The sequence below is a fragment of the Varanus komodoensis genome, unplaced genomic scaffold, assembly GCF_004798865.1.
Source record: "Varanus komodoensis strain SLA01 unplaced genomic scaffold, ASM479886v1 scaffold32, whole genome shotgun sequence".
Classification (NCBI taxonomy): Eukaryota; Metazoa; Chordata; class Lepidosauria; order Squamata; family Varanidae; genus Varanus; species Varanus komodoensis.
In genome coordinates, this window is record NW_025335798.1 from 17,008,966 (window position 1) to 17,036,320 (window position 27,355).

At 38.4% G+C, this 27,355-nt stretch overlaps 1 protein-coding gene across 10 annotated transcripts in view; it reads left to right on the forward strand.

Annotated features, from left to right (window-relative positions):
* The window catches only part of R3HDM1 (R3H domain containing 1), a 91,909-nt gene that overhangs the window by 17,994 nt on the left and 46,560 nt on the right, over nucleotides 1–27,355 (forward strand). For 7 of the 10 annotated variants that reach the window (XM_044438097.1, XM_044438096.1, XM_044438100.1 and 4 more), the window contains 5 exons: nucleotides 5,937–6,142; nucleotides 8,724–8,934; nucleotides 19,607–19,648; nucleotides 20,100–20,189; nucleotides 25,915–26,029. In XM_044438097.1, coding sequence (XP_044294032.1) covers nucleotides 8,764–8,934; nucleotides 19,607–19,648; nucleotides 20,100–20,189; nucleotides 25,915–26,029 — 418 coding nt within the window. In that variant the 5' untranslated portion in view covers nucleotides 5,937–6,142; nucleotides 8,724–8,763. Of the gene's footprint in view, nucleotides 1–5,936; nucleotides 6,143–8,723; nucleotides 8,935–19,606; nucleotides 19,649–20,099; nucleotides 20,190–25,914; nucleotides 26,030–26,570; nucleotides 26,673–27,355 lie in introns of those variants that run through there. The other 3 variants (XM_044438101.1, XM_044438105.1, XM_044438106.1) reach the window with 2 other exon arrangements.

The window sequence follows — 27,355 nt, forward strand, 5'->3', positions numbered from 1 at the left end:
CCAAGTGCACCTGTGTCACTGTATGTGCAACCCTCCCCCCCCCCCACACACACACACTTGATGCCCTTCCCATGTGTTGGACTTTCAGCATTCCTGACCATTGGCTGTCCTGGCTGGGGCTGATGGGAGCTACAGTTCAACAAAAAAAGGAAAGCTCCAGGTTGGGGAAGCCTGTTTTACGTCCTTGCATTAGGGGACAGACCTAGTACCATTTTACTGAAGCAAATAGCCAAGAGAGAGAAAGCAGGCATGCCTCCCTGGCTGAACTGGTTAGCTCTGCAGAGAGGATTTGAAGGCTGAGCATTTTGGAGACAGAGATTGTTCGTTTTATTAAACTAATTGATCTAATGATCGGCCTCTCTTTGGGATAAAGAGAAGCCAAACAATTACTTGGTCAACTAATGGATAAAAATTAAGAGGACACAATTTATTTCTAAAGACATTTTGTATACTTTTCTTAATGATCTAAACATAAATACCATTCTGAAAAGGGTTTGAGAATATAAATATGAACTTCATAAGCAGAAAGGAATTTTAGTTCCAGTAAATGAAGTCAGACGGTATACAAGGTTACAAAGTTTTTTAATGCTGGAAGTGGTTATGACCCTTCATATGATGAGACTGTCGAATTGCTTTTTATTAAGTGCATGTAGAATAGTGATAGAGAAATGGATTGCATTTTACATGTACCCTGTTTTTAGAGGTTTCAGCTCTGAGTCACTAAACTGAGTCACTTGGAGACACTAAAGCATTTGTTCTGGTTGATCTTTAAATTCGCTTTATAAATGAATTCAGTCATCTGTCAGAAATTAAAAGTTGGAATGTTATTCCTTGATCTTTAGAAAAGAGGTATGTTTCTTATATATTGGAGAGAACATTCTTGAGAGGAGCAAGTTGTAGCAGAGTGATGCTTGTTTGCTTGCATTGTAGATTATCAACAGAAATATTATCAACAGAAGTATTGGCTGGCTGGGAGTTGTAGCAACTCTCACGCAATTTGCTTCTTTTAAACAAAGAGGAAAATATTGGTTCTGCTTACATTTTAAAAACAATCCACAGCCACTTATCTTTTTACCACTCTGAACTTCTTTGTATAATTTACATTTGTCTTATAATGCCTTGATTTTTTTTTAAAAAAAACCTCTTAAGTAGTTTAACAAATTGGTGTGTGTGTGTGTGTGTGTGTGTAATACACACACACATTATTGAACTCCCAAACATCAGCATGTTAGTTCAAAAGTAAGTCACACTCTATATCAATTTGGAATTTTAATTGTAAGTGCAAACACAATTTTGAAGTATACTTGGGTTACTGATAAATGCATTTCTGTACATAGATGACAGATCTTTTCTGTATTTTTCTGTAATCAGCAGTATGACCTTTATTTAGTAAAGGTAAAATAGTTGTGCATGTTGAATCCCAATTTTGGAAGGAGGTCACAAAGACTGGGTAGCTATTTCAGTGTTTCAGAACTATTGGAATTCTGACTTCTGATTAGCAGTTACCAATCTGTATATTTGGAATGCTGGAAGAATTTTACTGCCCTCTACTGGGTGATACATTTCCAGTTTTTGTTTTGTTTCTCTTTGCACAGTAATTGTAGTTTCTTGCCTTTGTGTGCATTGATCCTTCAGTACATCTCAGTGTTAGTAACATTGCAGCTCAAAAGGACTAGAATATTTCCAAAGCCTTCTTCCTTTAGCTGTGGTCATATTTTGGCCAGGCAAATCACATTTTGTTGCTGGGTAAATGCAGTCCACCTGTATAAAGCTGTTAAAATCCCAGTGGCCTTGTCCTGTTCATAAGACATATAGCTTCCTTCTGTGTGTAAATGTGATGTGGGGAATCCATGTAAGGCATAATCAAAGGAGCCTGTTTTTAGGAAACTCTTTTAAATGGGCCCTTTGCAGTGTATGATTTAGACTGGATTTGTAGTATGTGTGCAAATGCGTTGGTCTCTCCCACTGTGCCAACCAGGGCACTTGGCTATGCATTAGAGTGCATTTGAGAGAGATGGGGTGGGATTTCTGTTATTTATGGGAATTCTATCTTCCCTTGTAGGCTAGCTGCTGGACAGATTGGGGGTTTTGTTGGTGTACCACCCATGCTGCTGCTGAGCAGTATTTCGATCTGAACTGACAGTGGAGGCCTTGGGTGTGTTTTTTGAGGTCCCCTGCACTGTTGGTTCTTGGGGATGTTAACATTCATGTTGTGGGTGCCGTATTTAGGACCAGTGACAACCATGGGGCTGTCTCAGCTGCACATGGGCTCAAAGCATGTATTAGGGCATGCTCTAAACCTGGCTTAATCAGCTCCACATAGAAATGGTGACCCAAAAATGGGTTTTTTTAAAATCAGTCCTTTTATTGTGGTCTGCTGAGATTTAGTCTTATGGCAGTCTTTCCTCTCTGCAGAGGTGAGGGACCTAGTATGATGGCCCACTCCCAGAGGCGAATGGTTTCTAGAACACTTGCTGGAGGTAGGGTTCTGGCTGGCTCACCTGTCAAAATCTTGGTCAATCTGTGGAATGCAGAAATGACTTGGGCACTTTGTATGATTGCTCCTAAGCAACTTCTGCAGAGTACAGCTGGCTGTGATTTACTCTAGAGCTGAGAGCAGTAAAATAGGAGATGGCTTGAAAATAGAAGAGGATAAACTCCTAGTAGATATAGTTGAACACTGGTGTTTTGTCACATTTATTCAGGTGCAGTGAAGGTTGCAAAGGAAAAATGTCGTCAGAGAGTCCCTATGGGCTAGTTGGGCAGTTTTAAATGTAATAATACATATTATAATTATAAATTGGTAACTGCCTAAGAACAAAAAGTAGCAAGTAGGAATAAATTGCCAATTCTCACAGTGCAGGAGACATACAAGGTTTGTAACTTGTTCATAAAAGACCTGGAATTAGGAATTGACAATTTTGTTGACAAGAACAAATTATATAGTAGGAGTAGCTGGACCTGCTCAACAGAAGAGCCACATATGGTGAATGTCAAATGCTTTAGAGCAGCCAGTGGATGCCCATAGGCACCAAAGCAGTGAGCAGGCACCTGTGGGCAGCAAATCACAAGCTGCAAAATAAACTCAAAGAGCCACATGTAGCTCCCAAGCCTTTATTTGGCCACCCCTGTTATATATAGTGTTGTAAAAGAGAGGGATTACAAGGTGCTTCAGAAGACTCTCTCCAGAATGGGTGGATGTAGTTCAGTGGAAGCAACTGTAGACTGATGCATGTTTGCACAAAAGCCAGTCAAACAAAGAAGCTCAACTTCACATGTATGCTGATGAGCCCCAAGCTGCCAGTGACTGACTAAGAGGCAAATCATAGGCTTGTGATGAATAGCTTAATGAAAATATTGAGCCAGGAAATGCTGTTTGCTGCTATGGAAATGGCCAACTCCATTTAGGCATAATTAGAAATGAATTGAAAATAATGCTGCCAATGTCATATTGCCCTTATGCAAATCTGTAGTATGATCACATCTGGAACATGGTGTATATATCTGTCACAGTGCCTCAAAAATGTTACCATAAGGAAAAAGTGTCAAAAGAAGTAACCACAGTGGTCGAGGGGCTAGAGTAACTCTCTTGTGAGGAAAATTGACAACATCTTGTGTAGAAAAAGGGTTGGTGGAAGGAGACATGATAGAGGTACAAAAAGGAGGTATGGTGTAGAGAAAGTGGTAGAAGTTTACTCCCTCATAAACTAGACTGTAGAGTTACCCCATGAAACTGAATCGTGGGCGATAAAGGACAGAGAAAAGGAAGTATAGTAGAACCAGTTATCACATGACATAGCAGTCTCCACCAGGGTAGATGGCTTTTTATTTTTATTGTATTGGAAGTTTCAGAACAAAGCCTAAACAGCAACAGTGGGGAAAAGATGAACAAAGTCAAGTTTAATTTTCTGACATAACATTTAATATAAGATTTAGTGTTGTACATAACACTATATTTTATGTAGCAACTATTGGTAAATGTGATTATGCATAAACTTCAACAAAGGTAGTACAAATGTCTATATACTTGTTCATTTGTAAATTATGTCTACAACCCATCCATTCAAAATTTGGAAGTTTCATTAAAATCTCCAACCATTGTGTTACTGCAGATGGCCAAATGTCCTTCCAATATTGTAATACAGGTAGTCCCCTGGTTATGAACAAGTTCTGCCCCTGAGAAGACGTAAGTTTGTCTTTAAGTCAAATTTGTATGTAAGTTGGATCATGCCCTCCACATTCATGGGAGTTAGGAGCACAGGATCCCTGTGAAAATGGAAAAACCATGATTCCTCCCCCCAAATTCATCAACACCACCTCTTTGCAGCAAGGAAATGTTGGACAGATTTCCCTCTCTGAATGGGCAGGGCAGGAAGGCAAGACCTACCTCCATAATCTTTTGCTCGCTCGCTCTCTCTCTCTCTCTCTCTCTCTCTCTCTCTCTCTGATGATGATGATGATGATGATTTTCCACAGCAATTTTTTAAATTAACAGACTTTATAGCAGTTCATAAGTACGGGTTGCTCATAACTCAGGGACTATGTGTGTTAGTGTTCTAGCTGTCAAAGGGGTTCAGAAAGTGTATTTGTGCTGACCTTGCATTGACTCAAATGGCTTTTGACAAGTTCATGGAGGATATCGTTGACTTCTAATCATGATCACCATATGTTACATCGTTGCCAGAGGGAGTATGCCTCTGTAAACCAATTACTCATAAACACAAGCAGGGGGGTGCAGTTACACTCATGGTATATGAGGGCTTCTCGTGAGCAGCTGGTTGGTCACTGTTGGGCAGATTGCTGGACCGGATAGCTTCTTGTCTGGTTCAGCCGTTCTTCTATTTCTTCCTTAGGCAAAATGATAAAACTGTTCCTTGTATTCAGATTTTTTATTAGATTGATACCACATGTTAACCCACCCTGCAAGATGTGATTGGGCACACAAATTATACCCTTGAGAGCTCCCATGGCATAAAATAATAAATGAAGCTTTATCTAAATAGGATTTATCTGAAGAAAAATAAATGTCCATCTCGGAGTTCTTTGAGCACAGAATAGATGTTTTAATATGAGAGATTGTGTATGAAGCTCTCTGATATAGTGAGCTTAGATGCTGGGAACCTAGATTCAAATCTCTCTACAGCCATAGAGCTCATTGTGCTACCTTAACTCCACAGTTTCTGCCCTCACCTAACTTACACAGTTTGTGATTGGCTGAAACACTACATTGAATTTATGGAAATGTGGTGGGACATAAACATAACAGAGAAAGACTAGAATCATGACCATGAGATCTCCATTCATGTCACTTTGAAGGATTGCAGATGTATCTTGCTTAAAGCAAGTTAATAGATTCTCTGTTCTGGACAGGTGTTTGGAATCTTTTGTGTTCTTGTGGGATTCATGGACCATACTGGGTTTCCAACTCTGCATTTGTCCTAGGACCGCAGAAATACAAATTAATCAGCTAATGTGTATTTGTTACTTATAAATACATTCATTTCTGTCAAACAGCTTCATATACCAGTCTTTCACTGCTCTAGCTGTGCCAGATTAATTCCAATTGATGATGTACAATTGGATTCCTTTCTCTAAAATGAAGACCTATATGGAGTTTCCTAAAAAATGTAGTCAATATACCATAACATTTCGCTCATCTCCCCCTAAATCTGCCAAAAATCCCACCAGAACAAAGAAGTTTAAAGATGTAAGATACTGTAGCAAAAATTGTGTTACTAGTTGACTTCAGCAATAAGAATTACAAAACTGACTGAAATTTTAATGTCACTTTGTTAAGGTTCATTAGTAACTATAACTTAGTATGGAAAAGTTGAGGGAAATGTATAACCTAAGGGAAAACTATTCATCAGGATGTGGAGAGTGAATTAATAATGGCCTTAAAAACACTCTTGATAACTTTTTAAAACATATTTTAGGTGTTTAAAAGGGATGGTATTGCTGATGCCACACAATATAACACAGTCCAGGGGTTTTCAATGGTGATAAGGACATGGGACTCCTTCCAGATTCCAGATGGTTCATCACAACTGACATCTTGGTTGACAACTGTGCAAAAGATCCTTGGATTATTTTATTTTATTTTCGTGGAACACCACAGGCACAGATCTACAGGATACAACAGGCAAGTAATACCAAACGTTCATTGATTATGTAGTTCTTTTTATAAGCGGTATAAGAGGTTCAGAATATAGTCCCATGTCTATTTACTCAAAAATCCCCCTTTCTTTCTCCTTACTGCCTAGTGAGTGTGTTCAAGATATTATTCTGAAAGATTGAAATGTGTAGAAGAACCATAACTAGTCCCGCAATTGCCAGCCCCGTGATCTGCACTTAATTTTATTTATTTATTTATTTATTAAAACATTTTATGCCGCCCCATTCGCCGAAGCCTCGGGGCGGCTTACAACATAGATAAAACAATAAGTTAAAATATCCATATAAAATAATCTTAGTTAAAACACACATTATAAAATTTTGGTAGTATCTAAGGCATGGGTCCTCAAACTACGGCCCACAGGCCGGATCTGGCCCGCCATGCCCTTTTATCCGGCCTACCTCAGAGGTTTTGGATGTGCCATGGGCGCGCAGTGAGGCAATGGCTTGCTTGCTTGCGTGGAGATCGTTTTGGACTCACTTGGAGAAAACAATTTCTGTGCGAGCAAGCCACTGCCTTGCCCTGCACCCCCCCACCCCGCCTCACTGCATGCACACCCCCTGCGCATGCACCCCTGTCCCCTCACTGGCCCATGTATCCCCACCAGCACCACCTTGGCAGCCCGTGCCCACCACCAGCACCTTTCAACTGGCCCCCTGTTGAAAAAGGTTGAGGACCCCTGTTCTGAGGGGCTACATTTGTAGTACATTTGTTGCTGTATCAGAGAAGATATTTGCTCCAACTATGAAGACTTGCAGCCCTGTCGTGTTACATTTGTCAGTGAGAATGTTTGTTCTTCCTTGCTTCGAAAATTGGTACTAACTTCCTTATACTATCACTCCTCTTTAGAAATTCCTTTCTCCAATAGTTTCTCTTCTTTGGGCCTTTCTTCCCTTTTCTTTTTACATGTGGCTAATTAACTTCAGTAGAAAAATAAATACTGTGAATAATGTCAAAGGCCATAATAAGCTTTGTAATTTGGGCATTACAGAATTGCATGCTTCTAGCCTGTGTTTGACTGCTCCTGCTGATCTTTACTGTAATTAAGTGAGCAGGTTTATTCTGAAGTAAGTTCCACTATGTTCATTGAGAATTAATCCAAGGTAAGTATGCCCAGCACTGCTGTATAAAATTGGAACCAGTGTTAACTGCAGTTAATGTTAGCCATAATTTCTTGTAAAAAGGATTTGAAATCCACTTTTGAAACATTAATGCTTTATGTTAACACTCATACTGCTGAGACAATGGTATGTTATGCAAATTTATTTTTGAGGGTAGAGGAAAGCATGATTCTGCAAGCTCATTCCTAATACTTGACCATGAAGTTGAAGAAATGTCATGGTTTGCATGGTCATGGGTGACAAGCCATGGTCCTTTGTTGTATGAACTGAGACCTGTTCAGTGACTTGATTGTGGGGAACATGCCACTTTGACAACCCATGGCTTGTCCTGGGGGTTATTTTATCCAAGATGGGCTGTTGTATCTCTTGAACCCAAGTAACTTACCAGGAAGTGGCCAACATTCTGCTTGGAAAAAGCAGGCCAGTGCCCATTTCTTGGCTGATGCTGAACCAGAAACAGCCCCATTGATGTGTTGCTTGGGCACTTTGAAGGGGCTGTGACAGGCTGGCAACTTGGAGATTGCGGGGGGGGGGGGGAGACCCGCTCCTTAAAAAAGCAGAGAGAAAAAACATGTTGAGTGAAAAGGGAGTGCAATCACAGCAGGGAAAAGACAAAGCAGCTTTAGCTACAAGTTGCCTGGGATACCAGCTCGAGGATTGGGTAACAACCCATAGTGAGCCCAATTGTCTATTGAGCACACTGAGGGTTGTTTTTGCGGCAACCAATCCACTGTGGCTTATTACCAGTGTGTGCCAGCATGCCATGTGAACTCACCCAGAGTCTCTCTTGATCACTTGTCTGATTTTAAATACTGTGAGGTAGAGTCAGGCTTGCTCTCAACAGAATTTTCCTTGTGTTGCAAGAAGGAGTTAGGTCAATTCCTCCCTTCTGTATCCCCCATACTGTATCCCCTTAAAGGCTCCTCTGAAGGGCCAGGGACTCTCTGGAACAACATGGGAAGTGAGTGTGTTGTAGAGGACAGCTGTGGAGTACAAGGGAAATTGGCAAAAAAAATAAAATAAAAATGGTACCATCTTCTTTTTCTATAAAAGAAGCCATTCTGTTCCTAGAGGATTCAGTCTGGGGTAAACCCTGCATTTTTAGGAGAAATAATAATATAGATAATATTTAATGTAAATGATATTTTCTTGTATGAAACTCAGAAATTTTGTTTGGAAGATAGCATCAGAATTTTAATCAAAGATGTTCAGGGTGTATTTTTAAAATAAGTTTAATACATTTCACCCAAGTTTTCAGCTTCAGTTTTGACCTTAAAGGGACTTGGGAATCTCTGGTCATTCATGGTGTGCTAGACTCACTAAAGAAAGTATGTTCACGGAGAAAGGTCTTTTGAAACTGTTCTTTTTAGTTATTGTTTGACTTGAGATAACATGGATAATTATAATGCCCTTTTCTTCTTCTAAAGGCTCTACATTTCCTTTAGATTTTTAAAATAACCCTTTCTAATGAGGATGACTGATACTGTTACTGAAAAGGAGGAAAGTGATACAATGAAAGGTTCAGAAGCAGAAGTTAAAGACAATACTGCAGTGGAACACTTCATAAAATCAGAAATCCATGAGCAAATTCAAGCAGAAAAGGATGAAAGGTGTACTGATAATAAAAGTGATGTGCAGGTAAGAAATTTCTTCCTTCTTATTTTGAACCTACTGTACAGTGAATTTCTTAGTCCTACTGTATTTTCTTAAACTCATTTTTACTTGCTAGTATCATGTGTGAATCAATTTCAACAGAGTTTTTAAAAAATAAAAGTACATGTATAATTTCTCTGTTCCTTCCCTTTTGTTTTTCCTCATTCTTTCTTTGTTGCTCTGCTTGCAGGTGTTTTTGAATGGACCTTAAGCTAGTCAATTTAAGACAGAAATGGTGCATTTTGGTAGCAATATAACTTTTGTTTCACATTGATATTTCATTTTATTAGATAGTTATAAAATAATACGGAAGATAACAAAAAGGACGATAGTTCATTTAATTTTGTAGTTGTTTGCTACTTGATAAAATATCTAGGGCGTAAATTCATTGTTTTCACATGTTAGAAAAGTTAGAGGATACAAAATGCTACAAAGATCTTGATGAATTCTATCCATTTTCGATTTGATAACCCTTTTTATTTTGTATATTTGGGAGTGTGATTGTGCTTCTTTCCAAGTGTGTGTTGTTGGTCTCAAATGTAAAAGTTGTTTAACTTAGTAGATGTTTACAGATCTGATGTTTTATTATCTACCTTTCTTTTTTTTTAGCATTAGAAAATTAGTTGTGTTTCACTAGCCTGTGTCTTTTTGAAAATAGGATTTGGTTTTGTATATCTGGTTTTCTAAAATGGCTGAATGCTTTTGCCTGAATTAAGGCATTTATTGCAAAAGCCTCTAGTGGAATATTTGTGGTCATCTCAATTCCTCCTACTTTTTCTAGTGGCAGGACCCCATCCCACATTGTCTACAGGAGTCCGTAAATACTGGTTTATCTTCCTAGCCAAACCTCTTATTTTGTCCTTGCTACCAACTAGCTCTGCCACACAGACAAACTTCTGCACATGCAGAGGATTTACGGAAAGGCAGAGATTCTTATTTTATTTTATTTTATTTATTTATCGATTTATATCCTGCCTTTTTCCTACAAAGGGTTCAGGGCAGCTTACATCATTCTCTTCCTCCATCTTATCCCGACAACAACAACCCTGTGAGGTAGGTTGGGCTGAGAGTCTGTGACTGGCCCAAAGTCACCCAGTTGGCTCCATGGCTGAGTGGGGACTAGAACTCAGATCGTCTGAGTCCCAGTCCCATGCTCTTCACCACTATACCACACTGGCTCTCCTTATCTGTGACAAATTGTAAAGGTAAGAGGAAGCAGGAGATACTGTTTCTAATCTTCTCAAAACTGCTGTCCACCTGAAAAAGAATATCAAGCCCCCTTCCAAACTGTCCTGCATAGACAAAGGTTCAAGGAGGGATAGGAGGTGGCATTTTCCTTCTCCTGCATCTAGACTTAAATAACAAACCATAGAACTCTTTTCCATTGTTCATAGCTTATTCAAGCATCTAAGTATGTGAGTAAAGAATCAATCTCTCTCTCTCTCTCTCTCTCTCTCTCTCTCTCTCTCTCTCTCTCTCTCTCTCTCTCTCATAACTGTTGCTGACTGGGAAGAATCCCACAATTTTAAAGACTTGCATTTATATTACATGGCCTCATAACTGATATTTTTTCACCTTGTTTATTACAAAATTCCTCCTCTCTTTCCTCCCCTGCTGCATTTCAGACAATAAGTGCAAAGGCAAATACAAAGACAAGTAAATGCTTGACTCCATGAAGGAGGTTAAAAAGCTTGTCCTTTTTCCTTCCTGACCTCTGGAGACTCTTCCTATGTACTAATTATCATAAGCACTATATTCGCCTTTTTAATTACTTTCCACTTGTTAATAAGGAATTGACACCTGCTCTTCAATTCAGGGCTGACATTATTAGATATATGTTGGCTTTCATGCCAAAAGCTAAATCTGTCAATGTGGTCACTTAACCATGATCAGTCTGGTATATTCTGATAATAAAAGGCCACTTTTCATTGATGTTGATGTATCTAGGGTTGAAAGACCAGGAAGAGAGAAAAAAATTAAAGGATAGTTTTGGAAGACAAAAAGAAATAGCAGGAAGGCAAATATGTGGCACAACATTTTCCATATTCTATAGCATATTCCATGTTGTTATTTCATTTTTGCACAACTTCATAAAACCTGGAAGAGGATCCTATAGAAATCTTATTTGTTTCTATTCAGAAGTACTCCCTTTTGTGTACAGTGCCACTTAATCCCAGATAAAAGTATATTTAATTGCAGCATAAATCTGCTTTTGTAAATAGTTTGCTATGTTCTACACAATTTTGGTTACAAATAGATCTTACCCTTAAGTGACATAAGCATCTTATGTAGGAACAATGTGCTGTAAAAATATTAAGAGTGCAAAGCTATGTATGTTTAGAGAGGAGAAAAGCCCTACAGTGATAATGAATGGCTGGTGCATGCTGGAGTAATAGGACCATTTTCTTTCTAAAGACAAATGGGAAGCCTCAAGTTGTAAAAGTCCAATTAGGCCTTATTCACTCCTCTAGATGTTTATATAACATCAACTGTAATCAAGTTAAATGTGATAAATCTGACTCCATAAGAGTTCCAGAAAAACTGCCTATACTGGCATTGGTAATTAGACATTATTTATGGTTGTCATTCAGTTTGCCCCTTTGCCAGTCCTCCATTGTTTCTGCACTTTCCAGGGTTCAAAAAAAAAGAAGACAGGTGATGTAACAATGAGCTCTGAAGGTGCTTAGAGTACTTCTAAAGCAGGTGTGCACCATGTGTAGCCATGCACATGAGTTATCCTGTCATTCCCTGTAAGCTGTAGTCAGCACAACTAGTAACTATTTTGTGTGGAAATAAATAATAGGGATGGTAGAATAGTAGTCCAGAACATCTAGAGGACCACAAGTTGTCCGTCCCTCCTCTGAAATGTAGTGCAAAATCAGAGATTGACCCAGACAAGTTCTTCAGGAGAAAGTCGGGATCATTTCTTTTGTCCTTGCTCTCTGCTTTGAGGTTCTGAGTATCTCTGAAGCTCATATGAGAGCAGAGAAGAAACAATGCTTGGTTACCATGGCAACTAAATTTGTGGGACCTTGATCTCTTAGTTTGTGAGAAGAATGACAGACAACTATTTCTATCACTTCAGTTTCTAAATGGTTTTTACAGGTTATGACTTCCTTGTGCATTGATTCACATTATTTCATTTAGTTAGGCTTCTAATTCCATTCTTTACAATTAGACATAGTATTCCAGGAGTGCTGACAAAGGAGAAAGTGGCATCTAAATTGATAGTAAACACAACTTTTCTGTGCATCTGATTTGGGCCACACTGTACTGAAAGCACAGTAACGCTGTCTGCTGCCTTAATATTTAATTCCACAACCCAGGTTTGATCATTAGTACTATATTATTTTATTCTCGAGATTGTGAGGTAACCTAGAATTCAAAACTCACATTATTTAATTTTTTCAGTTTTGTAGATTTGAGTTAGGGTAGCAGTAGTATTTGGAATTGATTGCAAACCTTGATCGCAAGGATGTAATGCCCTAAAAATGTTTATGATTTCTCTTCCTCGTTCATCATGGATAGGTTATGATATGAGTGAATCAACTACTAAGAGGAATTAATCACATCTGTTCTGTGTGGAAACTACTGCCCTGTAGAAACAGTTTAAGATGCCTTCATTGCAAATGACATTCATAATATGGAAATTGCCAATTAGCTTGTTTGATTCTTTTATACTTCTTATTGTGGTGTCTTAGCAACTGTAGTCCTCCAGTCATAATTTTTGGAGATAATCATTTTGCATTTTTATACAAAAAGTTGATTTATATGCAGTTGTTATAATTGCAGAATGTAGGTTGAAAGAGATAAGTTTCACCTGGCTTTTAGTTTGCTGCTGAAAGGTTTGCCCATCTGATAAGGAAGAGTATTTGCAAAATATATGAGAAATGCACATCTTTTTCTCCAAATGGCCTCATACGTTATAAATATTATATAAGTTATGCTGATAAATTCTTTTGCTAATCGCATCAGGCTTTGAGGTAAGTATATTATATATGCAAGCTTCTCTTGAATAGGCTTTTGTTTTTTCATTTTAATGATGTCAACAATTTTAAGCAAAGAAGGAATGAATTTTATTTTACTTATTTCCCCCAACTGTAGCTGTGTATATTCACCTCCATAGTCAGCCTGCTTCCAACATTGCTCTGCTACCAAGAATCTTACAAGGCATTAACTTGTCATATAAGTAAAATAGGTCTTGTGCATTTTTCTGTTAATCAGAATTAAACTGTTGCTTTCTAAACCTAATTTTGATATCCTCCTTATCTTTTGTTTCAAATCATTGTTCACCAAATTATATTAGACTTCTTTGGCACTACATGCATGTGTTGCTGTATGGTGATTTAACTTGCATGTTTTACAAACCAAGCATATCAGATACAGAAATTTTAATTTCACAAGATGTTACAAGCTTGAAGGTACTCTAGGCAGGTTGTCAGAAAAACTTTATTTGCTTAAGGTTGGAAAAACAAATTATTCCATAAAAGTTTTTTGTATGGTATTTTAAAAATAATGAACAAGGAAGATGTTTTTAATAATGTGGAAGCTTTTAAAGTTGTCTGCCTTCTTGTGTACCTCCTGCATCTGGCAAGACACATTTATATTGTTTCATTTCATGACATGCCTGTTCCTTTGAATCATTATTACATAGCGAGGCAATGCATTCAAAAGTTCTGGTAATGCTAAATAGAAAAGGGCACAGCATCAACATAGTTGATCAGGTCAGCTTTTATGATTTGTGCACAAAAACATCTGCTGTTTTATCCATACTGTTGTGAAGAACCAAATTCAGGGCTGCATCTGTTATTGAACTTCTGTGGCAGCAGTCCTAACAACTGAATGTACAAGTAAGGCTATAGTCTTGGCTCCACTGAGGAAAATAAGATGCACTAGTGTTTACTGGACAAAACCGCATCCTAAACAAGGATTTTTTTTTTCTTTTACTTTATCAACTTACATTTTTTCCTGCAGTGGGCTTGTTATAATACCAGAAAGGAGATACAATGTGCTGCTGTTTAAATAATGCTTTCTTACAGTAGGAGTCTGTTATTGTTTGAAAGGGGCACTTCTGGTGAAGGATCCAATGTTAATCTAACATTGGGCTTCCATTCTGTCCATCTGATAGAAATACATGCTTAAATGTAACCATTGCTTGTGCCTTAAGTCACAGAGTTTATTAGCTTTTTCAAACAGTAACAGAAGGAAGAACGTGTACCTGCCATATGTGCCTCCTGTTTAGGTCAAGAATGGGCTTGTTTATGGAGAGTGAATTCTTATGATGGAAAGCATCCATTTAATTGGACTTGTTGATTCTGAAGGCAAAATGTGGAGTGGATTTGTAATGTTGTTGTTCAAATAACTGATTGCTCCATTCTGGTTGTGCCAGCCTTGGTTTATACAGTTGTTCTAGTTGTTATTTTGTGGAAGAGATGCTGTCCTTGTGGGGGGGCTTTCATCTCTCAGAGCAAGAACAGGCAAGACAGGCTCCTATAAGCCCCAGCCAAAAATGTTGGGACTGTAGCTGCCTTGCATCTGGTCATTCTCTAGGACTTCTCTTTAGATACACCTTCTTGGTGTGTGTGTGTTGGGGTGGGGGGGCAGGGTATGCATAGGTTGGTTTTAGAAAATCATCTGCCAAAAGTTCATACATCTAAAAGTGGGGCAGTTTCTATGAGTAGAAGTTGTCTTCTACTCACGAAATATAAATACCATGTTTAAAAATAAATGCCTTTTCTGTGTTAGTTTACCCTTTAACAAAGAGCTTCTTTAGCTATATCCATCATGAAGGGCTTTAGTATTTTAAGGGAAACTTGTGGTCTAGATTGAACTTTTGACCAAAAGCAACTTGTGATCTATAGAAAGACTGCTAAAATTTCTGGAAGTATAGGACTAGAACATCATTGACTTTATCCCAGAATTTACTCGGAGGGATCAGTGTTGATTCTGTGCTTATGTTTCATACTCTATTGATCTTGGACTAGCATATTTTTTAGAAAATTGTTTGCCTGTGTTCTTGCCCTTAATGGTGGGGGCATCAAAAAGATACTTGTTTTATTCCGGTAGGGTCTGCTTTTAATGTGATTTGAATGAAACCATGTGTTGTGGTTCTTCTAGGCTAAAGATCTCACATCTGCCCAGTGACTGAAATTGCAAAAATAAGTGATCCATGCTATGGGACAGCTAGACTCTTTAGCTTGTTGGCCACATGAGTCCATTCAGTAAGAATACATATGCTGCAGTGTGATATAATATGCCTGAACTGAAGGTGGTCATAGTAGCAGACTGATCATTCAACCTGGTCTTATGGCATCTTAAACTGTTTTGATGTGCGCAACTAGATCAATTGGATATAGTTGGATCTGCTTCGATAAGACGATCCTTTTACACTTGCCTGCGCATAAGTCTGCTAGCAAATTTCTCAAAGATGGGACTGATACCAGACTGTGTCCTGCCATCAGTCTAAAATGACAAGCCCTTAATAGTTTGAAATCCATTGGATGTAAGGGAAAGAAAATTCCCACCAGCCAGAATCTTGCAGTAGAGATAGTAGGACTCCTTTCATATGTTTTGAATAGGAGAACAGCTTCCTGAAGAGTCAAAGTCAGTGCTAAAGGACTGTGTGCATTAAACAGCAAACCCCATATGTTCGTCAGCAGTAAATCTACCCACATACCATTAAACATTCGGTTTTCTTCAGAAACTTTTCTTTTCTTCGATTTATCCAAGCACTGTGCCGGCCACGCCGCTGCGCCGGCACGGGCCTCAGATCGGCAGCGGCTGTGACGCGAGCGACAAAGCCGCAGCAGAGGCATTCAAGAGCCACATGCGGCTCCGGAGCCGCGGGTTGCCAACCCCTGAACTAGGCTGTAACTTGAAAAGGCCTCTAAGGTGGACTGCTAGCATGTAACTGATGTAGAGCCATGTAAGTCAGGTGGAAGATGGAATGATTTAGTTTTTCACAACACACACACAACACACACACAGAGTATCCTTCTCTCCCCCCCCCCCCATGTACTCCGGTGCTGTATCAAACTGGCATGAGAGATTTCTAAATCTGTCCTCTGTGATGTTTGTAATGTTTTTGATATCTGATACTTCAATTTCTTGTTTTAATTATGAAGGTTTTTCATTGTTTTCATACAAAGATATGAGGGATGTTTATAGAACTACACATGAGTTTAAAATGTTCTGTATGAGTGGAAATGGGCTATAAAGAGACAGTCATTAAAGCTATGAGAGGTTACAATTTCAACAATCTCATGTTAAAAATGACACATCACAGGAGAGCAGTAAAACATGTTTCATCCTTCCTAGGAGAATAATTCTGTGCAAATGGTTCCTCCAGAAAACGAAAAACAGCCACAATATTTGCTGAATGTTGTTGTTTGTGACAGAGAATGCCCTCATAAACCCTAAGAGTTGCTTCATACTGGTGTGTGTATCATTGGAGGACAGGAAACTAACTGGGTTCTTGCAGTGCCTCTAACCAAGCTTGATACTTCTTTGAACACACTTACGGAATCCTTGAAGACTTTTGCAACTGGTGAGACAGTACATGGGGTTGAGTGGATTGCATGCTGCTTCAGATGGAGAGCTGAACTGCTCATCTAGCTCTCTCAAGCCTGTTGCTGCCTCCAAGAAATTAGCCATCATTATATGTAAGATCAGAGCATGATCTGTGCTAGCAAGGGAAACTATCCCTCTGCATAGGAATACACATTCTACTCTTCTAGATGTTTGAATGTACTGACAGATGATTACTTAGTATCTCAGTCACTGCCCTCAGCAGCCCAGAACATGGACATTGGTTCTGTTGTAGCCTTAGATACCGACTCTGTAAGTTTACTGTTGAAATGTGGCAATACTCAAGGGTGAACTCCACACTTCTCTTGCACCAGCATCTCATTGACAGCATAAATACCTCACCCTGAGATGTCATGAGCATTGTTATGGGTCACTATGAAGGTGGTCCTTTGTGGCCTCTTTCTTAAGAAAGGCTCTTACCTGAAGAAACAAAAGTTCCAAACTAAAAAGAGCCTACTGGGGAAAATTGATAAGCTAGCATACATATACAAACAGATAGATAACAACAAAGCATGTTACAATATCCAAACTGAAGGGGTGGAATTACAGAATGTGTATCTTGAACACATTCAGACTTCAGTATTATAACTTAAAAGATACTTTTAATGAATTTGGTATTAAAAATTCCCAAATGCTTGCGTCTTGCATTAAAAAGAAGTGTTCCAGGAACAATATACCAGCCATTAAAAACAAGTCAGGGAAAGTGGAAATACAGGGGAAAAAATCAATAAAGTTTTCCAGACTTTCTGTACACAAATATATCAGTCAGACAATCTTGGTACAGGAGAGATTAATGAGCTGTTTAATTCCTTGAGACTTAAGCAGCGCTCAGAAGCCCAGAAAACTTATTTGGAGGAACTTATCTCTGAAAACATCAGGACTGTCATTAAAAAAAACTGAAATTAGGTAAGGGGAATAGAGTACAAAAGCAAATTCTATAAAAAGTTCTGTGAAGATCTTGTGCCCTATCTTACAATACTTCTTGAACAGCATATTGATGAATGAGCAGTTTCAGAAGCACGGGGACAAGCTGGAATTATAGTAATCCACAAACTTGCTAAGGAATTTTACTAGATAAGACTAATAACCCCTTATCAAGATGCAAAGCTGCTTGTACCTGTTATAATCAAATGACTAAATACCTGCAGCATTTCATAGATATAATTAAGATCTTGTCTGGGTGGCAGATTGTGACCCCTGTTCATGGGACACTTAATAGCAGTCACCACAGCATAAAGGACAAACAGCTTGTGACTGACACTCCTGTAGCTTGAAGCCTTCAAGTCATTTCATGATTTGGAATGATGCTTTATTTGGAAGTCATTGAAAGAAGTAGTCATGGGGAATGCTTTCTGACAATAGTGGGATAGCTAAACTGTTCATATCTGAGGTCAAGAGAATCTCATAAATGTTACTGTCATTTTGTTCTTCCTATCAAATCCAGCATAGGCAATTATTTTTTTAAAGAAACTAGGGATGAAGTAGAGAACAGAAAGGAACGTTTCATATTTTTGGTAGCAGAGTAAGAGTAAGGAGCGTTTCTTTGTGCTGTTGAACATGGTTGCTTGTTAGATATAATTTAAGTGCCATACTTTGCTTAAGAAGGCTGTAGGCAAATAAGTTATATTTGTGTTGCACTTGACAGAAAATGGTTGTGCACTGTGATACCGTGTGCAAGCTGTACTTTATAATGTGCTTTATAATTCTTGGCTCATTGAACCTTGTAACAGCTTGGCATGTTTCATGACTGAGTGGGATTGAGAATGTAGCTTTCCCATTCATTACCACCCTCAAAAAAAACCCCAAAACCAAAAACTTCCCATTGCAACACCACTACCCCCATGTATAAGTGCAGCAATGGTGTTTGCACCAGGGCTGACATTTATCGCCATCTCACCGCAGGTGGACAAACTCGTGCCTAGCTACACTTGGCACATGGGCCATGTGACTTTGCAGTAGATACAGGGGGCAAACTACATATTGTAACTGTGGTGATTCCTGCTGAATGTTTCCCAACATTAATCTCTTCCTATCTAGTTTGTAGGGTTAGCTGGTGTTTACTGTATGGCTGTCCTCCATCATGTTGCAAGTTTCCACACGACCACTGCTACTAAGTGGTGGGAACTTTTTGTTGTTAATGTCATTCTGCCTTACTTGTGTGCAATTCAAAGCAGTGTACATGAGGTTCCAACATAGCTTCCCACCAAGGTATCGATGGGTAATTGCATGGCAGGTACTTATAAACATTACAGGTTGAACTGGAATCTCTTCCTAATGGGAGGTAGTTTTGAGCAGCTTCTGCATCGTGACTTGGCAGTCCTCCTTCCATTGAGGTGGGATAAAACTCTTGTATTTCCATCCTGTGCATAGGACTAGCTTTGAGAGTCTTGGGCCATTTCCAGACATTTTTACCTTGTCACTGAACAGCTTAATCTCTAAATTGGATATGCCGAATGACATAAGTGTGACGAATTATTAGATGTCCTTTGATATTTAGGTGAATTGCTTCCAACAGGATACTTTTGCTTATAACTGTAGCAGTGCTCAATGGACGTCTCACTGAGATCTGTAGTGAACATTTTTAGGAACAGCAGATATTTCCCAGAATGCTTATCATAAGAAAGAGTGGTAGCTCAGTGGCAGCATTTGCATTTGGCAATTGGGCTTGATCTGAGATGCTTGGAGGGCGTATTTGAATATAAGCTTTGTTTTGGAGGCCATACATTCTTCTCCCCAACCTCAGCTGAATGGGGTTAAAGAGCAGGGCTGGCAGGGGCTGTCTTTGCACTTGTCTTGAGTGTTAATTCTCCGAAACCATGAGCAGCTTCAACAGTTGGGTGACTTTTCTGTCTACAAGCAAATTTTCACTAAGGAACAGGAACTTGTACACATATAACAGCACAAAGTGGGAGTCATGCCTTTCGCATTTACTCATGGGATCATCCTTTAACTAACGGTCACCATGAAATTGCTTTCTCTCTGCTGTGCACACTGGTGAATGGAGTAATGCCTTATCCAGACAGTACATAAAATTTAATACAAACTCTCTTTTGTTATGCTCACCATTCAGCGGCCAGCGCAGTCTTTTGGACAGACAGGAAAAAGGTCAAAGGTACAGTAGACTTGTGTGCTGGCATGCTAAGGAAGTCTTCATGCTTGATGAAGCCTTGCTATTTTGTGAAAATATGTATTGACTTCAGTTTTGTTTTTCATTTCTTTGGCAATCAAATGTTTTTGTTTTGTTTTGGATTTTTTTATTTGCCTAATTGTTTGCTTTTGCTTTGCCTTTATATTTCTGGTGGCTTCTTGTTGCTAGACAGAGGAAATAGTGCTGCTCTTCGCTTAAAGTTTTTTTTCCCATTAACAGAAGTTGCTTTCTGCTGATACCATGATGACTTCAAAGCTGTAACTGCTTGTTCTTTTGCCCTCCAATAATGAACGATTGTGTATTGAAAGTAGTCGGCATTCAAACATGAGCAGTTTTGTTATGCGCTTGACAGAAGTTAAACTGAGGAAAAGCATCTGTGAACTATAGACTTTTAATTATAAATACTTTTCTTTAGTCAAGTTCAAAGTTAAAGCTAGTTCGGAGCCTGGCTGTGTGTGAAGAATCTCCTCCACCTCCCACAGCTGAAATTTCACAGGACATCCAGGTAAAAATAAAATTGAGTATGGAACCTGAAACCTGGTTTATCATGTTCTTTAAAGAATAATTGAAAGAGAAGGGGAACAGGAATACATCAGCTCTTCCAGGGAATATGCAAGAAACTAGCAAAATAGTATGTCCATACAGATTCATGATGAGGATGATGATCTGCGTGTGCGCGTGTGTAAGCAGTCGTGAAAGAGCAATACAATTTTATCTTAATAAAGTAATAGTTTCGTAGGTTGAATAATTTTTGTCCACAGTCATAGGCAGTTTCTGTGGTTATAAAGCTGATGAGCAGGAGGAAGTTTCTTCTTGCCTTTTTTCTGACTGAAATATATGCAAGATCACTTATTTAAAAACCAATGTTTCATTTGAAATATTATTTTTATTCAATTCATGCAATTATCATCAAAGGTTTAATAATCCTTTGCCAAGAAAATTATTTGCAGTACAGATTCCAGTAGTTTTACAGACTTTTTCCTAACACTACAGCAACATTATTCATGAGTCTTAATTTTAGCTATGCATTTGTTGGTTTTACTTAGTCCATCTTTTTTATCTTGCTAGGTCAATATAGCACTGCCCTGTTTGTAAGTCTGTTAAAATTGTGCCCTTGCCTGAGGACACCTGAGCAAATGCAATTGTTTCATAGGTCTTTCATGTAGTCATTGAGTGGTGTGCATGACTCTGTGTGTAGTCATCTTGATTGATTGATTTTGATTTTTGAGATGTAGTGCTGACGTATGAATTGATTGCCTCAGTGAATATAGGCTTCTAGAAAGTCAGACTGTGCATTTCACATACATTTTCCCTTCACATAATTGTCATGTCAGAACATGTACAGTAAGTAGGGAACTGCTTCATTAATTAATCTCGTCTGCTTGTTGTAACACAACTTGAAATGGCCCTGTTCATTGACATTGAAGACAGCCTGGAATACCTGATGATGGAAATTAAATGGCTAAGCAACATGAGGGACAGTTGGATCTCCTTTGACTTTAGGATGTTGCTTAATTAATTTTAATGCTTTGACTGTGAAGAATATTCGCATCCCAGTTTCAAAGAAAAGCAGCATTTCTAGTTTAATTTATGTGTCATATCAAATGAGTAGTTCATAGCTGATCAATGTTGTGAGCTGTCCAACCTCACTCCTTTCACTTCCCAGAGGAGTCTTTTATTATGTTAAAGCAGGGCATCCAGGACTGACTTTGTGATACAAAGAGAGTAACTGCAGAGGTTGTTAGCAAAAGACATCCATCAAGTTAATGAGCCAGATAATTAGAAAGAGAGAGAGAAAACTGCTCAGACTGAGAAGCTGATTCCAAACTGAATTCCCATCCTCCCTTTCTCACTAAATGGAGTTAGTACCACCCTCAGGGAGGCTCCTGCTGCTTGTGGGCCAGATGGTAGGAATACAAGACATTATTCCATTGGCTAACTGTTTTGACCTGATGTCAAGCGATTGGAGTTAGTAAGTTACATCCCTCCCCACCTGGCCCTCCCTGTTCCATTGTGTCTCCCCTCCTGAACCAAACTGTTTGACTTACCTCAAAGCTCACTGGCCTAAGCATTACAGCTAAGAATTCTGAACCTTACCTCTTCCAGTTCAGAGTTTGAGGCATCCACCTGGGAATACTGTGGCTCAATCCATACACTCACAATTAATTATAAATTTCTAGAGGAGTTACAATAGGAGGTAGAGAGCATCATAGCCATATTTTGGAATATTAGTTTTGTTGGTTGTGACAAGACTTATGACTAATCAGCAAGGGTTAAGTTTGGCTGCTTAAGGTGTTCTAAGGAAGCCTTCCCCAACTTGGTACCTCCCAGATATGCCAGGTTGCAGCTCTCATAATTCCTAGTCCATGTATTTTCTTTTATAAAGAAGTTCTCTGCTGGCCTCATGTTCTGAGAAAGGTTTGTGTTCTCTTGATAAAGAATCCAAGCTGCCCATGCCAAGACTGGATGAACAGTCAATTAACATAGAAGGAAAATCTGTGTAAAAGTATCTGTGTACAGCTGTATGAATCGAATGTGTGTTTGATCGTTAAAATGCCCCCTCTGCATCAAAGGAAAAGTTTAGCTATGGAAGGAAAACTTAATATTGAGTTTACCTTTATGAGATTTGGTTTACTATGGACAGGAAAAGTGCACTTAGTTGTAACTTGTTGAAGTCCTTTACATTTTAAAACTTGAAATGGCTATTTCTAGCTCCTTCTCTTTTCTATCTTTACAAGTACACAGAAGCATGCACACACCACCTATATTTTGTGCTCACAGTGGAAATAATGTCTTCGATGCATGACAGGCCCAGGTGGAGGGTCCTAGGTTCTTAATAGTTGCACTTCTGGGAGAGAAGGAACAAGGAGACTTGATTTTAAAGGCACATATCTAGATAAACTTGTATGACCAAGAAGAATGATTTGCAGTATCTGTCCAGTGATACCACTAAAAAAGGGCCTAATAACAAGAGGCTGGGATCAGGGAAGAAGAAATGAGGGGAGGAACTAGCTTCTAGTATGATATAGGCAGCAGAAATTATGAAGGAAAGTTCATATCTTTGTCTCACTTTCAAATGACCTCTAGCAGGAAGGTTTTTCTTCTCTTGGCCAATATAAGAAGACACTTAAGTCAGTAACCAAGTCGATACGAGGTTTTTTTCAAGGGCCATGCATTATGTCAGCTAATAATAGTGATGCTGCAGTAGGAGTCACTTCCAGTAGTACATTAGAGAAGTCCTTAAAGCCTTCTTTTGATTTTCGAAGCCAAAAGATCTGGAAAAGTAGTACCGTACAGTCTGTGGCCTTTTGCCATTTTAGAAGCCCTAAGGTTATTTTTTGTTCATAGTCAGAGTATACATTCCATTATTTCCTTACAACCTATGCTAAGTATTTACTTATCAGGGAAAATCTGGGAAACCTGTACCTACACCATGACATAATAGCATAACTCTAGGGGTCCAGCTTGTCTTTCTTACAGAGATCCTGGTGCAGCGTCTATCTATTTCTATATACAGGAGTGATCCTTTGCAATACAACTGCTTATTGTATAACTGTTTATAGTTATATCTATGGTATAACCCAGACAGGCTTTTGAACAGATCACAGATTTCAAAAAATCACAGAAGCCAAAACCTCCCTAACTTTTGTGTATTTTCAAGTTTGTACATTAAACTATAGCAACTCGTGTTAATCAAGAGGACATGTATAACATAGTGTTGTATTATTCCCTGAAAATGAAAAGAACAGATTTCTGACCTTGTACTACTGTAGAAGCAAACATGAACTGTGAGGAAGTCAAATTTCCATCATAGTAGAGGCATATTTAGTCACCCTGTTCTTGACAGATTTGTTTTGCGGTATGGGAAAATGCCTGTAGCTTCACTATTTGCTAAACTGCAGAATGTATGGTAAATTAAGAGGAAGTTGGATGGATGTTTGTTGAATCCTGCCTAACAATTGAAAATTTAAAATGTCTGCTCACAAAGCAAGACTCATGAAAGCTGGCCTTACAATTTTAAGCCCTTGCTTTGTATCAAACTGTAGCTCAAGTATTTTAAGTTTCTATGAGCCAGTATGTATGACAATTTTGGCTTCCTTACTTCAGTGGATTGGGCATTCCTTTATAGCTGGTAGATGGACAATAGTCAGTAAAATACATCAGATAAGGTATTGAGTTACATGTTTGCTAATAAATACCAAAGAGGATCTAATAATAAGTCACAGAATCTGTTTTGCATGTGATAATAGAAGCAGGTTGTTTAAATTGTGGGTTATTTGTGTATGTGCAGAATTGAACAAGTACATTCTCTCCCAAGTGTCCTACCTTCACTTTGTTGAGCAACCTTGTTCCTGTATTGTTTGGTGTGACATCCTAACCTCGCCCTCCAGATTGCTGAGGCAATTTTACCTGTGGTTTGTTGTTGACTTAGAACTCTGGGTTGTTTGTCCCTCAACAACCCAGACTGCTGGGTTCAGATGTTGTGAGAAATAACTGGTTTAAACACATGGTTTAAACAATCCATCATTGTTGTGAATGTGGTTTCTAAGGTGATTGATGCTTTTGTATAGACCAGTTCCACCATGACTATGCTGTACTGACATCAACCTTCCTGCATATTTAGGACAATTTGATACAAGCTTCTTTCACAAAAATTACCGTTGCTTCAAGGAGCAATGGGACCAAAGAGTTTGTAGTGGTAAAAAGGCCCAAATCTAATGTTCATTTTTAAAGGGATTGAGTTTAAGAATACTCCCTCTGCCCCAAAGTACTTCGTGGTTAGTTTGTACATTATAATATTTACGATGATATTGCAGTGTTAATTTGTGTGTCTACACTTTAAAATAGAATATAGTATTTAATGAAATATTGATGTTTTATGCAGATTATGGCATAACTCAACTAGTGTTATTTTTGTGTATGCTTTTCTGATCCTTAATTCCTTGACATTTCTCAGAGAAAGTGTTGAATGTTATAGCGAGGTCAGTAAGAAAGTAAACTGATATTTTATTCTGCTGCTGGGTTTGTTTGTTTGTTTAACAAAATAAATCACTGTTGTTTCATTAGCTGTAACAAATTGGTGTTGTAATGGCTCTTTCTTAAGAAAGATCTACCATAAGATCTATATGCTTGATTCCACTCTGACCTTGGAAGGATGCGTAGATAAAAGAGATTTAAATACTATCTCTGACATATTTTCCACATACCTGTAGGTGTCATTTCACCAAAATAGGATTTGAATTTAGATCTTTGTTTGCACAAGTTTTTGTTTTTGGCTTTCTAATCTAAAGGGTAGAGCTCTCTTAAATCATCTTAAAGGGAAAAATGAGGGTTAGGGTTAACTCCATACATTCACTATTTTTCCCTGGTTCAGTTATTCTTGAGAGAACGTCAATATTTTGCTGTTGCACCCAAGTCCTAATAGTTATATTGTGCAAGTTCTTTCTCATGAGAATTTGTCAGTTTTATTTAGATTCCGTACCTATTTCAATTTAAGGCTATTTTAGTTATTAGAATCTCAGAAAACAGAAGGCATTGCTAGAAAACTGTTAAGTGTGTTATTAGAAATAACATTTTAATTTGAAAGAATCTTCACCTCCTTGAAGATGTAATACTATATTTCTTTCTTTTTAAATATGGAGACTTACAGCATAATTCTATACATGTATACTCAGAAATACATCCTGTTAAGATCAGTGATGCTTATTCACAGATAGGTAGTTATAGTTTTGCAATTTATGATAAGCCAGCTTTCTTGGAAAGAGAAATTAAAGTCTGCCCAAGTCTTCTCACTTACACAGAAGAAGAGGGGAGTGGGGTGCATGCAAGTGGGACGTTTAGTCTGGGTTTGTTCAGGCTCATCCACCTACCACTAACCACAGTCTGACTTGAGGTTCAAAACAGCCCCTCTAGGTAATTTTGGCTTCAGTGCCATTTTGTAGAAAATTAGTTTGCCATCAGTCTCAAATGGACTTGAATGATGGTATTAAAGGTTTTTTAAAAAAATTTAATTCACTTTCAAATTTTCGTTGAAGGTTTTTTGAGACTCATGGTAAAAATCCTGTTTCTCCATATGAGTTGAGATATAATTATCACAATTCTGTCTGATTACTTCTTGTTTGCAACTAACAAGCTAGGTTCTCTGGTACAGTTGCTGATTGCTTAAAATAACAGTTTTCATTATGGGTTGTATTTCTTGAGGAAAAAAAGTTAATTTTACTTCTCAACAGGAGAAAGTTCAGATCCAGCTAACACAATCTTTTGAAAAGGAAGAGAAACCCTTGAAAGATGAAACTGAAAAAGAAAAATCCTCTGATAAATTACCCAGGAAAATGTTATCACGAGGTTTGCTATCCTTCATTCTGTTTTAAAGTTACCCACATCTAGCTGTGTGTTAAGAACCTTGTATTAATAATGTTTACTTCAGTGTGTCTCTTCTTGTAATATTTAGAGTTTGGTTCTTCTGAAAGCTTCAAAATATTCTCCCAGAGATAGCAAAAAGATGCCTAAGTATTTTGTAGGGATGCTACATGCCGATCCTTACCTCTTTGGTTACTCCCATGCTCTTGTCCTTGTGGTAACATGCCATACCAACACACTTCATTAATAGAGAAGATTAGTGAGTGGAATTAGCTGGGCACTTAGGGTACAACAAACCCACTTTTCTCTTTCTTCCACCCTGTTTTTGACTTTTCAAGGAACAAAAGTAAGGTGCCCACAAAGATAGGGAGATCCTGTTAACTATTAGGCTCCACTTTTCTCCCCAGTTTGCATTCCCTACACTTTCTAGTAGAAATGGGGTGGGGAGGGAGAGGGCTGAAACTAGGCGAGTGCTACGCTTGTCCCTGACTGGGAACATTTTTTCTTCTCCCGTTCTTCCATTCAGAAGTTGGAGGCTGAGGAAAGACCACCGACAAATGTACAGCACAAACCTATGCATGCTTACTTAGAACTAAATTCCACTGAATACAGTGGGGCTTATTCCCAGGTAAGTGCGCATAGGATTGCAATCCAAGGGACAGGACTCTATCTAGGCTACATTGCAGCAGTCCGTGAGTGTGTATGCGTGTGCACGCATGTGTGCACAGTGACCCGCAACACATTTCAGTGTTGCTGTGATCTGTGTTGAGAAGATTCCTTAGTCCTTACTGTAAATAACAGTTTGGCAACAGACACACACCAGCTTTGTGAGGAGGTTAACTGAAGCCTAATGCTATAGAAAACAGTAAATGGGGCTGTAAGATTTTATGATAAAAGCTAAATAATTTTAGAACCTGATCTTGTGAAAGTTCTTAGAAAGGCTCATTTATGTGTTAAGAGGTCAGCCTTGGACCAAGCTATTTGGGAAAAAGTTCAGAGAAATGCTTTTAGTATATAAATAAGCAGTACTGATACTTATGGGGTAGATCTCTTAATCCATACTTCAGGAACTTATGGGGTAGATCCCTTTAATCTCTTAAAGGGAAAATGTGGTAGCAAATACAGTCATTTGCTTATCACTTTAATACTGTGTTGTATTCAAATTTGTTGCTTTTATATATTCTGAAATAAGGTCCATTAGACTGACCAAGGCTAGTTAACATGGTTTCTACAGAAATCTGTAGTACATACATACTGATAAAAGTTCACATATAAAAATATTGAGGTTAGAGATGTCAGATTTCTGGAAAT